Source organism: Microtus ochrogaster, chromosome 1, assembly GCF_000317375.1.
Source record: "Microtus ochrogaster isolate Prairie Vole_2 chromosome 1, MicOch1.0, whole genome shotgun sequence".
In the NCBI taxonomy this organism is placed as follows: Eukaryota; Metazoa; Chordata; class Mammalia; order Rodentia; family Cricetidae; genus Microtus; species Microtus ochrogaster.
The window spans coordinates 108,001,686-108,017,289 of NC_022009.1; the positions used below are offsets into that span (position 1 = coordinate 108,001,686).

The 15,604-nt window shown below is 40.2% G+C and overlaps 1 protein-coding gene across 1 annotated transcript in view; it reads left to right on the plus strand.

The window, feature by feature from the left end:
• LOC101989511 (mediator of RNA polymerase II transcription subunit 12-like protein) overlaps nt 1-15,604 on the plus strand; it is a 224,414-nt gene that overhangs the window by 199,638 nt on the left and 9,172 nt on the right. Inside the window, exons 25-28 of the mRNA XM_026780392.1 lie at nt 3,883-3,972; nt 5,363-5,595; nt 7,188-7,344; nt 10,682-10,777. Coding sequence (XP_026636193.1) covers nt 3,883-3,972; nt 5,363-5,595; nt 7,188-7,344; nt 10,682-10,777 — 576 coding nt within the window. The remainder of the gene's footprint in view (nt 1-3,882; nt 3,973-5,362; nt 5,596-7,187; nt 7,345-10,681; nt 10,778-15,604) is intronic.

Below are 15,604 nucleotides of genomic sequence, written 5' to 3' on the forward strand. Positions count from 1 at the left end.
CCATTGTGTCTGGATTGGGCTTCTGAAACCCCGAAGCCTACCTCTCCCGGTGATATAAGTCCTCTAACAAGGTCACACCTACTCTAACAAGACTGTATCTCCTGATCTCTTTCAAGCAGCACCACTCCCTAATGACCAAGCATTCAAATATATGACCCCGTGGGGGCCATTCCTTTTCAAACAACCTCAGTAATATTTGTTATTAATATATCTGTAATGTAGCAAAATATGTTGTAGAGGGAAAGGAATCCCCTTTGGATAATCATTTGAAATCTAGAGTAAAGGTAGAATTTTATGAACTATAAATCATATTGATATCTTGTTACAGTGATGCTGGGCACAATTGTCTTTTTCTAATCACTAGTCATTTCATGACAAAAACACACAGAGAGATGTTTTTAGCTGGTCCTGGAATTTTACCAGACACTTCCCAGGTTTAGCTGTGGCTGTTTCTGTAGCGATGCTTGATGGCTTCTCATACAGGGTCAGGCATTGGGCTTTAGAGTCTTTTTTTTTTTTAAATCATCCTTTTGCCTACTGGGCACACGTTAGAAATCTAGGTGTGTTTAACAGATGAATGCATGCATGATTTATGGAGCCAGTCTCAGGTGTCAGGAGGTTCCCAGGAACTCTACCCTCAGCAGTGTGATTCTCTTTGGCTTTGCTAAGAATGCATGCTCTTCATTAAATTAATGTTAGGTTTCTGAATCAGTAAACCCACAATATAAATCAAGGAAACATTAGAATAGAAACCATAGGTGTGAGTGTAAGTCAGCTTGCTTATGGCATTTGGATGGGTAATATTCTACAGTGGTACAATATTCCAGCTTTGAAAATATTTGGGTTATTACATGCTCACTACATAGGAAGTTTCTCTAATGGTTGTCTGAGTAAAGCAAGGTTCAGAAATGCCTTTGAATCCTTAATTTTTCTTAAGGCTTTATGCTTATGAAGAAGCAAGCATGTAAGGATTTTATTCATTAAAAGCTTGAGTTAAACATTATTATTGTCAGGTCGATACTATTGTTCAAAAGAAAAAAATTTGTATGAATCATTCACCAATCAATCAATTCTGGTTTTTTTTTTGGGGGGGGGGAGCAGATGTTACAGCAGGCAAAACATTTTATTTAAAGTCAAACGAATGTTTTTTGTTTTTATATTCATTCAAATAAATAGAAATTTGTATCATTTCTTTACTTTTAACCTCTTTTTACTACTTTCCTATATTAGGAATTTAATGACTATTTCAGTAGTTATGTCCATCATGTCTAGGCATGTTACTAGAACATACTGTAGAGGAGGCACATGTTTGCAATATGTTTACTTTGAAGTGCATCCGGTGTGTTTAGCAATTAATGCTGGTAACAATGCTGATCTTAGTTGAATTATACTTGAAGTGAAGGCTTTCTAAAAACATCCCATGTGTAGCTTGTCACTAGGACCTGATAGCATTTCTCTGTGTCTGTTTTCTGTAGTCAAAACAGACCAGTCTCCTGTGATGACCAAAGCTTTTGATTCATATCATGTGTATCATTTCAGCTGTGAGCACTCAGTAGATTCCAAATGAGGATTTATAAATAAAGCTGTTTTTGCTAGGAGATTCATTAACAATACTGACTTGTGTTGTTGCTCTCATCATCATCATCATCATCATCATCATCATCATCATCACTACTAATGCTACTACTACTACCACTACCACCAGGGAATATTTTTTTGTTATGGCAAAATACATGTAAGATAACATTTTAGCACTTGAATAGTTTCTTTTAAAATTTCTTTTATTTTTATTTCATTGATGTAGGGGAATGGAACATAATATATTCACACACGAACACCTCATCTTTATTTAGTTTTCTTTCATGCTTCTTTTTATGATTTAATTTTATTTTGTGTGCATCAGTGTCTTGCCTATGTGTGTGTCTGTGTAAGGGTGTCAGGTCCCCCAGAAATTGAGTTACAGATAGTTGTGAGATACCTAATGTGGGCACTGGGAATTGAACCAGGTCACCTGGAAGAGGGGCCAGTGCTCTCAACCACTGAGCCATCTCTTCAGCTCCCCCCATGGTTCTTGTAGAGTTTGTAACACCTTTATCTTGGTGACTCTTGTGGATTTTTTTAATGTGGAAAGTAATTTATAGTTTATGTTTCTTAAATTTCCATAACCTCAGCTATCATATCTAGATACCATCACAGATGAACTGTTGTGGATGAACTCAGCTCATAAATAAACCCAAGCAATTTTCTGCTTGTGTGGTGTGTGTGTGTGTGTGTTTCTTTTACTTTGTTCCTTTTATTTAAATAGTGGTTTTCCTACAACATATCCTGATCACGTCGGCCCTCTCTACTCGCCCCAGTTCCTTCCCACCTCCTTACCTGTCTAGATACCATCCCATTCTGTCTGTCTTTAGCAAACAAAAAGGTATCTAAGAGGTAATAAAAATATAATATATAAGTAAACAAAAGCAAACATCACAATGTAACAAAACAAGCACACAGTAGAAAGAGAACCCAAGAAGAGGCACAAAAATCAGATAAAATCAGAGCCCCACCCCTTTGCACATTCAGGAATTCTATAAAAACATAAAACCTAAAGCCATTATATATAGACAAATGTTCTATAGGGTAAAAATTAATAAATAAAATAAAATGGAAACAAAATAAAAATTTAATTAGCCCTGACTTGACATGAGACCAGAAACCTCCAAAGATGCCATTGAGTTCATTTTTTTTTTTGTGGCCATCTACTGATTTTCATGTGGTGAGCACAAGACTCAATCAATCTGATGTATAATACATTTGGTTTCAGTGTCTCATTAACAACTACAAAGATACATTTTCCTTCAGATTTGTTCTGGGACTATTTTAAGTGACTCGTCTTTAAAGAATAAGCACCCATGGGTGTTTAAGTCCTTTCGCCCTCAGTGTTACACTTGGAAGTATCTACTCCAATGGGGATGCCCTAGCTTTGGAGTCAGATCACTGGAGTTTAGGCAAGGTCTTTGCAGCAGCCCAGGCCTGACATATGTTGCATTCTTATTATGGTTACTATTGGCATTCTCCTCCCTAAACTACATATTTATCCCTTCTCTTTGTTAGCAATATATTTACTTTTCCCAAAGCATACTAAAGTGGTTTCATGCAACTCTAATTTAGCACTTTTTATTGTGAGACAGCAGTAAAATAATTGCACAGTAAACTTATTTCTTCCTGACAATTAATGTCTTGGGGAAATCCAGGGATGGAGTGAAACTAGGCTTTTTTTATTTTTTGTAATTATCACTGCAAACTTTCATAAAATAATCTCTGTAACCATAAGATAAAGTTCACGTATAGCTGTCCATATTGATTAACATTATGAAGGCCAGAGTATATTGAATTAAGACTGATTCACAGATGTTGGCTGGTTTTATTCTACATGTAGTTGGTTGGAATTGTACTTGCTGTTGACTTAGGATATTTTCATTGAGTATCCCTCATCACTGAGTCTTAGCAGATATTAACATTTCCTCAGACATCATGACTGAAAACAGTCTTTAGATCATGGTGCATTCAGAAACCCTGGGGATATTATATGTGATGAGATACCATGCTTTTTTCCTCTCTTCAGAGGACGTGGGTAGTGCCTGTGATGGAGAGACACACTTTAAAGACTCTTTCAGGTCCAGAGAAGCATCTGTGCCCTTCCTGTACCAAAGAATCATTTGAGAAAGTCTTGGTTGAGAAACTTGCTGATTGTAACCTTTATAGACTGGAGAAGTCAGTAGTTTGCCCACGTAGGGAATGGATGCCTTGAACCCGGTCCGAAATCTGTAAGTTCTATATTAGAAACTAAAATGAAGTTCTTGCAGTTACAGACTTTGTCCTGATTTTGTTTTCCAGGGCCAGCCAGGGGACCAGGCTGCTCTCTTTACTGGACAATCACGGCCCTCCCCTCAGCTCCCTCAGTATCCAGGGCTGCAACAAGCACAGGTACCCATTGGCTTTGAAGCAAAGCTCCTTTCTTTGTGTTTTAATGCCGTTTTTTGGGAGTAGGAGATCAAGGAAACTGGTTATCAACTAGATCAAGAAAGTACTTCTGCTTCACAGTCTCAGAACAGTAACTGTTGAATAAGTCTCAGGAGTGCCCAGGAAATTCCTCAATTAGAAATGTAAATAAATTCAGACTTTTAGTCTGCTGATGCAAGATATTGGAGCACTTGAGCCAAGGCCGTGGAACACACCTATAACGTGCACCCAGAAGCAGAGGCAGGAGGATCGAGGCGAGCCGTGCTTATATAGTTCAAAGTTAATTAATTAATTGTTTAAGAATCTCAGAGTTGTTGATGATGTAATGAATAATGGCATGATTTGCTATAGAAATTTACATATTCAAAAGTATCTTCCGTGAGGAATCATAGTAGAAAAGGTAGTGGGCCCATGAGTCGGGTCACAGTACAGGTGCTGTTGGCTCAGTAGCTGTATGGCATGTGTGCTACATTGAGGTATAGCTTCCTCTTTGTAAGATCAAGAGGAAAGATGTAGGATTCCAGGTGACGAATGGAACTAACCTATATATACCCAGAAAATGTTCAGGAAGCGATGCGCTCACCTTTAAAACGTGCCGGCCTTTATCCATTCCTCCCCTTGTAGTTTTATTGTTTCTGCATCCTTACACCCTTATGCCTTTCCTTTTATACAGAAAGGTCTGGTCCGGCTAGGCTTGTCTTGGGGCTGGCAGTTTATTCCGTGTATACAACGGAAAGGAGAGCCGTGTTTGGCTTACAGGGTCCTGAGGCTGGTGCATGTTTATTGTGTATCACCCTTGTCTTCAGAGTCATAGTCCTTAAGCTGCTTTAATATGTGGTGTTCCGAGGACCCAGAGAATAGACTGCTCTCTGTTCAGTGAATTGTGTCTTGCAATCCAGAAAACTCTATGTGTGTCTTTTATGTGGGTGTCAAGGTTTAGAGAAATAGGTACATGTATGAAAGGGATAGCATGCCCTGTACTTTAGATGACAGTGATACTGCTGGGGTTTTGTGGGATGTTGCCGCCATCTGTGCACTGAACATGTAGCTACCTTGCTGGTTATTTCTATATAGAAAGGTGCCTTTCCTATTCCAAAAATAAGCAACTCAAAAGCCAAATAAATATTTAGTTATTTTGAGCTAGAGATTTTTAATCACTGCCCTACCAGTCTGTTCTGTGGGTTTCTGGCCAGATTTTGTTTGCCTACAGAGTAGCCATCCCCATATTTTGAATCATTAGAGACATTGCTAACCATGAATTTTAGGTTGGGCTTCCTGTTCCCCCGCATTTCTTAGTGGTGGGGATCCAGGTGCTAAACACAGCACTGACTTCTCCCTTTATGTCTTCCTGCAGACCATGCCCCAGGGCTACACAATGTATGGGACACAGATGCCTTTGCAACAGGCAGCTCCACAGCAGTCTGGAAGTGTGGTCCTCTCCCCCAGCTACAACTCCAGAGCCTACCCGGCCGCACATTCCAGCCCAGCGCTGATGGAAAGACTCCGCCAGCTGCAGCAGCAGCAGCCAAGTGGCTACGCGCAGCAGCAGGCCTCGCCATACCTGCAGCCCGTAGCTGGCTCTCAGAGGTGATACCTGTTGAAGTAATTGCAATAGTAAACCCTCTCGGCCTTGGGTTTGTTACACTTCTTCCAGGCATTTGATACTGTGACGGTTTTTGAGCTCCTATATTTGCGTCCTCACATCTCATTTTTATCAACATGCAGTAGAGGTTCCAAATTCTTCCATTCAAGAACACAGCAGTTTTGACTCGCTTCTTCCAATGTGTACTGTTTTAAGATTTTCAGATGACACCAGTGTGTTAGTGCTAGCGTTCTTCCTTTTTTTTTCCTTTTACTCGAGAGATTTTTTTTTTTTTTATTAAAAGTGTCCGATAAAACTATTGGTCGTTGTTAGCAGTGCTTTTACTAGAATTTGCTGCTCGGAACCATACAGTTTATGTTGTAGTACTAATCGTAGATGGCGCTTGACAGAGTTTTGCTCCAGCTTTGTTTCTCTCTTTTCCACCTCAGCGATGACTCACGCTAGACTCCCCTGGTTCTTGTTTGAATTGCATCCCCTCCACCTAGAGTGTGTCTGTACTGCTCATCGTTGCAGCTGCTGTCCATGCATGGCTAAACTTCAGTTAATTAAAATTGACGTAGAGTTCAGTTCTGCAGGCACATGGATCGTATTTCAAGTGCTCCCTAGCCGGCAATGGCCGGCATGGTTAGCTTTGAGGTTCGTGGTCTATGCAGTGACACGGAGGCCTGGTGTTTGTAGAAGCTCCATCTTTAGCTAGATGTTCTGCCATCTCTTGAAACACTGTTGTTTTGACCAAGGAGCCCTGCGGTTTTGTTTAGCTCTAAGATCTGATAGTGGTGTAACTAGTCCTAGTTACTAAAGGCCATTTCACTGGATGGCACATGACCATTAACACATGGTCCAATCCCATTGGATAATAAAGTGCAGAAGAGTTAGGCTGGTAAAGTTCTACACTGTAAAGTGGATCGCAGCTTAGCTCCCATGTGTTCCGGTCAGTGACGACCTACACATCTGCTCAAGGTAACTGCTGTCTGAAACGTAGGGAGGTGGATGGTAGCACATTATGGGAAATAAGCTACTGTGTAAAACATGCTTTCCCATTTTTATAAGTAAGTCGCAGCATGACAGAGCTCAGTAACTGGAGCTTTGTTGCTCAAAAATTCCGGGTTCAGATCCCACCTGTGCCGTTTGTCTTTTAGGTGAGCTTAGTGATTTCTCGATCTTCCTTCATTTTCAAAGTTAGATAATAGAGCTACTGGCTCACAGGGATATGTAAGGAGTAATAAAATACTACTGTTCAGCCTTTCCACTCGTGGCCTGCTCCAAAGTAAATAGTAACTTATTTTGCTTATTGCTAACAACTGGGTTTTTTTTTTTTTAGAAGTAATTTCTGTATGATTGCTACTTGGTCTGAAGTAGTATGCTTACTATCTTCTTTTTTCTTTCTTTTTTTTTTTTTTTTCAATGTGGTCAGATGTGTTATCTGATCCTCTGGCCCTTCCCCATTTTTAACTGTACACATGATTACTGAACACGAGTTGTTTCTTGGTGGATGTGTGTAAAATGCTGGAGGCACTGATTGACACTTCAATGGTACGCCTGGTTCCTGAACACAAGTTGCATTATTCTTTGCCAGACTGAACCACCAGGCTCTACAGCAGAGCCCTCTGGTGGGCGGGGGAATTGATGCTGTGCTGACTCCCGCACATCCCACCCTCCCCTCGGTGCCCCTGCCTCAGGACCCATTGAGGCCCAGACAGCCGCAAGTTCGACAGCAGCAGAGACTCCTCCAGGTATGGGGCAGGGAGGTGAGGGCAATGCCATCCCTTCCAGTAGTACAGACACAGACTCTCATAATGAAAGACTCTTTAGACTGAAGTATTAAGTTCCAAGGAGCCCCGTGTATTTGACGCTAGCAACTTAGCTAGTACTAGTACACTGTAGTTCCAAGAAGGTCGAGTTTTCTCTGTACCTGCCAGGCCCTAAGCAGGAGACTCCATTTCACACAACCATTTCCCTTTCCCAAAGCTTCAGGGGGCACACACATACTTTAGTTTAAATGTGGAGCTCACCTCACCTCAGCACTGATGGACTAAAGACCTACAGTTTGAATGCAAAATTTCATACACATGAGGGAGAAATAGATAGGAACAAACATACCTTTCCACCATTTGATGTCCGTAACATTGTGTTTCTATCACACTTCTGCTCTATTTAAGCCACAGGGCTAGAGTAGCAGAGATTACATCCTTGGAGGGTTCTGTCTTCGAGTCCAGAGGGTATAAAGACTTGACACTTCCTGGTAAACAGCCCCTCCCTCAGCACATTCTTGTTTCTGATTTCCTTGTTCCAGTATACGGATGAGGATGTGGCTCATTGGCAAAGCTCCTGCCCGGCATACACAGGGCCCTGGGTTTAATACCCAGCACTGGAATGAAGGAGGAAGAGAAAGCTGGCAGTCTGGCTATTATGTTAAATCTGTGCCAGATTTTTCTTTTTTTTTTTTCCATAATTAACAAGTAATGTTTTTGTGTTGGAGATTTCTTGAAAAGACTGTTAAATGGATTCTCTTTTCTGGTCCAAAATGAGATGCAGCTTTATTTTTATGGACCTACATAGAAATACTGGGAGATTTGAATCTCATGGAACAGGGTATATATGAGGGGAGAGCTATCTATGCTCTGTGAGGGAAACAGGCAAGAAAGCAGTCATGCAGAAAGGAACACAAAGGAAATTGTGTGTCTCAACTTCTCCATTGGAAAGAGAGAAAGAAAAAAGTAGTTCCCTAAGAATTTAAACCATGAGCCCAAGTGCAGTTGAAGTCTGAATGTAGTATGATCTGCAAAATTGTAGTTTTATTGTATCTAAATTTAAACAAGGAGAAGTCAAAACAAACCCTCTAGAACTGAGCTCCAATTTATAAGGTGGTTATTATCACATCCTTATTTTGGATATACTATTTTGAAAGTTGTGATACATTATTAATAATATATGATAACTGGTTTGGGTTAGTGTAGCCTACCAATGTATAGTCCTGTTCATTGTATAGATGCTATTGCCAAGGTGGAAAAAACAAGAACAAAAAACCTACTCTTGAGTTTTGTCATTAATAAAATGGAAAGATTATTTACCCATGTATCAAGGATTAAATAAGAAAATTCAAGTAAAGCACTGGTTTGATGTTATTTCCAATATTTTTACTAAGATAACTATTCAACAGAGAATGATATGTTCTTAATCCACCTTTCTACAAGTTTGGAAATATTTTTCATGACAGCTATTTGAATATCTCTGTTTTAAAATTTGTTATGTCCAACTCACCAAGGAACCTTGTTGTGTTGCTTACTTATCTCTCTTTGCCTTCCAAGGGCGTTTTCAAGGTTGCAAATAAGTCATTTCCTGACTAGGTGACATGTTCCTTTTCCCCCTGTTAGTGCATGCCCCAGTAATATTTCTTATCAACAACATCCATCCCCCTGGAGATAAAGAAAGGCAGGGAACTTGTTCCTGTGTCTCAACTACATTTATTCCTCTTTTTATGGTTGACTGTTGGCATAAAGAACAAAAGTCATCAATCGAGAAGTTCCTCTTTCTTGAAAGAGAACCAAGTGGATGGTGGCTTTTTATTGTAATGCTTCTGGCTCAACCTCCATTGTTTATGTTGAGACTCACCCTATGTGGACCTTTGCTAGGATGGCGAATCTACAAACACTGCACATCTGACAGTACCTAGTTGGTGTTCTCACTCTTTAAAAAAAGTCAAGTAATTGGGGGAATAATATGTAGACAAGTTTGAAAGAATACATATAAAGAAAATCTAGTCGGGTCATCAAAATGAGTATTTGGATGGAGTAATTAAAGGCCACTAAGAGAAGATTTTTTTTGTTGTTGCCTTTTCACGTGATGCATACTTGGTTTCTTCCCTGACTTAGAAGTGTTTTCCAAGAGCTATGTGTTTGAGCCAACTTAATCTGGACATACTGTCTAGTTCATGCTGCTAAGTCATTTCAGAATTTCTATGGGCTAGTTTATAGTCTATAAAAAATAAAAATGGACTCCAAAGCTATCCCCCTAACTATCAGAGAAGATAATCTGTGATGGGTGTCACCTGGCAGTGTGAGAAGGTAGCTTGTGGGATGCCAGGCAGAGGATGTGAAAGAAGGAGAAACAGTAAGTGCACAGGATGTCCCTGGACAGTGAACACTGGCTGCCAAAGAAAGCCAGCTTGAACTCGGGGTGGTCTGAGGAGGTTTCTTGGAAGAGTAGATTCGTATCTTACACTTGAAGGAAGAGCAAGGTTTGACAAAGTAAAGATGGAAGATGAAAAGGGTACATCTTGCTTCATATAATGCCATTTCTGTCAGTGACTGACTGGTGTGACAGTGATCCCTGCAGATTTTAGTGTAGCTAAAACACTCCTTTACCTCATGACGTCATAGCCTTCATTAACATCATAGCATCATCACAGCACACTGCCAATGTGTTTGGAGATTTCTGGCGAAAAGAAACCTTATCCCATTGCCAATTATTTAAAAGCATCACAATAGTTAACGCGAAGTGCTTAACACTAGAAAAGAATCATCGCCACCGCCCCATGTGTCTGCTTATTTCCTATACTCTATATGGTTATTTTGGAGGATAATCCTATTTACCGAAATACCTTTCATTATTGGAGATGTGCCTCAGTAGTAGAGCGCTTGTCTAGGATGCAGGAGACCCTGGGTTGGGTGATGAACACCAGAGGTTCAGTCTGTGGTAAACAGCATGTTGTGTTTTACGGTTTTAGCAGCAGCAGCCTCTGCATCCTGTTTTCCATGTCTCTAAGTTGCATCCTTTATCTTGTGCCTCATTCAGTCTTATATCATTTTGTTCATTGTGGCCCTAGTAATAAGCTGTTCAGTGTATCCCACAGCCCAGGTGTGTGGTTGGCTCTGCCACCTGTGTTTTTCTTAGTACATGATACACTGTCCAGGCAATGCAAGAATCACCTGTGCCACATTTTTGAGACTATATCCCACCATCATTTCGCTGCAATGGAACAGATAAAAATGTGTATTAGTAAAAGCTATTCAGACATGTCTTAGCCCCACAATTTCAAAGGTCTACCCTAATCTTTTTCTTTCTTTCTAGATGCAGCAGCCCCAGCAGGCCCCCCAGCCCCAGCAGCCCTCACAGCCCCAGAGTCAGGCCCTTGGTCTCCAAGCAATGCAGCCCCAACAGCCTTTGGTAAGGACCTGATGTTTCAGAACCAGGATGTGGGTTTCTACTTTAAAGTAGGTTCATTGTCCAATGCCATGAAATTTTAAGAGTGAAATAATCTTGATATACCTGGCCAGTTTTCCTATAAGTCTATCAGGGTTTGGTTGATATAGTAGTTGACATATTTGATTTTTTTAATAAATAATTAATATACACTAATAAAAATTTCAATATTCAAATAAAAATTATGCTTTAATAAACATTAATTAATAACACCATTCTTCTTTTTGAAAAAAAAAAAGTAGAGCATTCAATGGATGAAAACCTTACCCGTGAGTTATGAAGCGTTTTTTATAAATAGTAAAGAATGATTTCATATGCTTGTTAAGATTATCTTCCTTAGATTTTTTTATAACACTCTTAGAGTTCATGGAAGTACTCTGTAAAATAATGGCCTGAAGAATTAAATGAAATCTGGTTTTATCCAGTTAGTATTTTCTGCAAGAATTTGCATGTTGTTCATAATCTACATCCCACTTCTCTAACTTCTCAAGTTGAATTTGGGGACATGGACATACGACGGATGTTTTGAAAACTTCAGTGATTTCCAAGGGCTTGTTACCTGTGAGTTCTCCCTGGGGCCTGTAGGCTGCTATACTCACTGCCACTGGGAAGCAGCAGTGCAGGTGGTTATCACCGCAGGATTCGGAGAACAGCTTCATGGATCTGTAGCGAAGAAAAGTAGCATGGAGCCACGGCAGCACATTAGAGAGGGTCGGTAGAATCACTTGGTTTAGCCTTGGCCCAAACAGGATTCTCCTACTGTGATATCAACCTAGGAGGGAGTCCCCTAATATATAACACTTGCTGCTCTGGCCAGCTGAGTCCTATTTTTCAGTTCCCTTATACCAAAGTTCTAGCTTTTCCAGCTTTGATTGTTTTTGTTTTAAAAATATTTATGACATTTATTGCAATCTACTTCAACCATTTTTGCTTTGTTTTAAGTAGAGGCAATATGGAACTTGGCTCTTGGTCACCAGGAGCATAGAGCGGGCTAGGATGACTTTTCTAAATACTGTAAGGAAAAGAAAAAGACTTTCAGATAGAACGCTGCCTGTAGACCCAGTGTTCCACCCGGAAGTAAGTTCTAACGTGTTTTCACATAATTCCAAACCCACAGAAAAGTTTTAAGAACAGTACAAAGACTCACCAAACTGAGAGCCTGGTTGCCAGATTCCTTTCTGATTCATCTCTTCCTTTAGTTCCCGCTCATATCCTCCTGATCTCCACATATCAGTAAGCTATAGCCACGTACCTCTTTAATGCTAAATATTGCAATTTGGTTCTTTTCCCCCCTAAAGCAAGATGGTTGGAGATGTAGTTCAGTGAGGTCCTGGGTTGGATCGCTAGCACTGCAAAACAAACAAACCCCACAAATGTAAAAATCCCCGTCTATGATTTCTGAAGTCAGGAGGCTGAACACTGATGCAGTATTATGATGCATACGTGGTTTTTTTTGCAGATTACAGCGGTGGTAATTCAGTATCCTTCACTGCCTGTGGTTTCTTGGCTCAGCCTCATTGTGTGCTATTTAGCTTCCGTGTCTACTTTTCCCAGGTGGAATTTGCACCAATTCCCCACTGCCCCACACTTTGTCTTAGTGATGATGGGGTAGCTGTTTTATTTTGTAAATGTTACTCAGCCTGATTTACTGCTTAATCTTGACATCAGCCAGTTTATGTATTGAAGAGGTGCTGCACCTTACCCAGTCAGGGCATCACAAGAATTTTTGTAATCGCTATGGAAGTGGGGTCTCTTGGGTTCCCATTATAAAGTTACCAACCACTCCTTTTTAAGGGATGTATTTCATCCGATCTGTCCTATTGCCCATCAGACACGCACCCACCAGTGTTGACAGTGGCTGTCTTTTTCCGTTTCCCCTGTAGAAGGAGAAAAACGCTTACTTTCCAATGCTGTTGTTTTGTTTCTAGGGATGCTATTCCACTCAAATAAAGAACTTTCGCCTTGATGTTTGTCTATCTTTAACTCATGTTTCAAATACAAAGAAAGAGTTTTTTAAAGGATTTTATTTGTTTTTGTTATCTGTATATTTGTGTGTCTGAGTGTTGGGGTATACTTGTGAGTATAGTGGATAACAGAGACCAGAGAAGGCATTGGAATTGAAGATGAAGGCAGTTGTTAGCTGCCTAAGAGATGTGGGTGCTAAGAGCTGAATTTAGGTCATGTGGAAGAGGAGTGTTGGCTCTTAAAGCTGAGCCATCTCTCCAGCTCCAGAAAGTATATATTAAAAGTGAAATCTAGCATTTGACCCCTTTCTTTTAAACCTTTGCCACTACTAGAAGCACTTAAAATTCTTATTACAACCTTACTATTTGTTGTTGTATAGCATCAGTTAGTGAAATTTGCTGATTTAAAAAAAAATCACCAAAAATCTTGCCTAAGGCTGAAGTAGTAACTCAGTGGGAGGGGGCCCTTGTCCAGCATATACAAGACCCTGGGTTTGATCCCCAAGGCTGTAAAACACTGAAAACTTTTCTTTCTGTTGAGTAGGTTATTATGCCAGACAAAGAAAACTTAAGAATAGTCTCCGTTTTCTTTCTATACACAAGACATTCTAAAGGTGTTTTGACAGAAAACCAAAGTTTCTGCAGGTAGGTCATGTTGAGTATTTGATGCTGACTGGGAAGATTCTAACTCTTTTCATCCAGATGGAAAACAAAGGTTGCCATGCTGCGGTGCTCTTGTTACAAGCAGTACTGCGTGTGATCCTGATGGAAGTGACTGTCACATAATTATGCCTTCCTAGTGATTTATGATGCAGATGAGTCCTTTACTATTAAATGTAAGGAACCCAATAATTTGGGAATGGTAGCTTGTATAGCTAGTAATTTCTAACAAGTAAATGATTGTACAGTACCATTTTAACAAAAACATAAACTTTAAATTTAGAACTACAATTATTGCTGAATATATGATAATTATTGCATATTTTAAACTTGACTCAGATATGTAATAAAAATATACATCTTACGTTCTTCACAAACAATAAAATTTCTATGCTTAAATTACCTATAGTTATTTATATTTAATCTATATTTTTTTCTTACAATGAGAGTTTAAACATTCAGTCCCCACGAATATATAACTGCCATCCTAAGATAAATTATTGCTACTTTAAAAAGAAATGGCTTTAGGAGCTGAGGAGATGACTCATTTGGAAAAGTCCTTGGCACAAAAGCACAAGAACCTGACTACAGATCCCAACACCTACATGCAACAAGCCAGGCTTGACAGTGTGCCTCTAAGTCCAGCAGAGGGCAGGATTGCCAGAGCTCACTGGCCCATCCACCCAGCCATTGGCAAGCTCTAGATTCACTGAGAGCACCCATGCAAAATATCACAGGGGTGGGGGAGCAACAGAGGATAACATCGGATGTTAGCCTCTGCACCTCTACATTAGACTTATTTGGGGTGGTAGGCTGAGGGCTGAGTGAGGGATGTTCTTTCACCTGTTACTAAATCTTACCTCAGTCCATACGTAATATGATATCTTAGTTACTTTTCTATTGCTGTGAAGAGACACCATGATGAAGGCCAGCATAAAACAAAGCATTTTATTTTATTGGGGACTTGCACATAGTTTTAGAGGCAGAGTCCATGGCCATATGTGGTGAGACAGCATGCAGGCAACAAGCAGGCAGGGGGCTAGAATGGTAACTGAGCGCTGACGTCCAATCTGTAGGCCAGAGGCAGAGAGCATAAGACTGGGCTTGGCATGGGCTTTTGAAATCTCCAAACTCACCCCGAGTGACATACCTCCTCCGAAAAGGCCACCCCTCCTAATTCTTCATAAACAGTCTGCCAACTGGGAATCAGTTATTCAAACATATGGGCCAGTGGAGACCATTCTCACTTAAACTACCACGTCTGAGAAACGCAGAACGACGTGTTGGAGGAATAACATGTGCTCTATTCATAGCATGTGCTCCACGATTCCTGATGGATGGCAGCCCCAAATGCCTTACCTCTAGTGGTTATTTTGGAAAGGGTAAACAAAGAAACTTAATTCTGTTACTAAACTGTACTGATAGGTCTGGAAGGAAAGTTTCTTCAAACCTCCCAGTTACAGTTGAAAGCAGCAGCAGAGGTGTGTGAAGTCACCTAAGATACCCCCAGTAAGTCACTACCTCTGAGTCAGAGCTCGTTAAAGGGATCTTGGTATTTTATTCTTAGATCATAGTTGTGTAAATATTTAACTGAGTTATGGTATGTAAAGAACATGCAAACCTAATAAGGATTCCTAAGGCAGTTTTGGTGATTTTTAGTTTTTTTATTTTTCAGTTTTTCGAAACAGGGTTTCTCTAGGTAGCTTTGGAGCCTGTCCTGGAACTCACTCTGTAGACCAGGCAGGCCTCGAACTCAAGGAGATCTGCCTGCCTTTGCCTTCAGTGCTGGGATTGCCATCACTGTCTGGCAATATTGGTGATTTTTAATGCTATAGATTGTGTTTCACCCACTGGCTTAACATCCTACCTTCCCAAGGTAATTCAGAGCATGGAAGATGACATTTTTCCTCATGATGCTCGTAAGAAAGTAACTTAAAAGAAATAAAAGTCTTTATTAATGGTAAATTTAATGGAGGTGAGTAGTGGTTGTCTAACATTTTTTTGTGCTATTTGGCAGAGTGCTTTAAATTCCCACCAAGAAACACAGTATTGTTTCAGTAGAGATCAGTCTCATAAATAATTCAAGCAAGCATTATTACAGCACAGTGACCATAGTGTGTGTGTGTGTGTGTGTGTGTGTGTGTGTGTGTGTGTGTGTGTGTGTGTG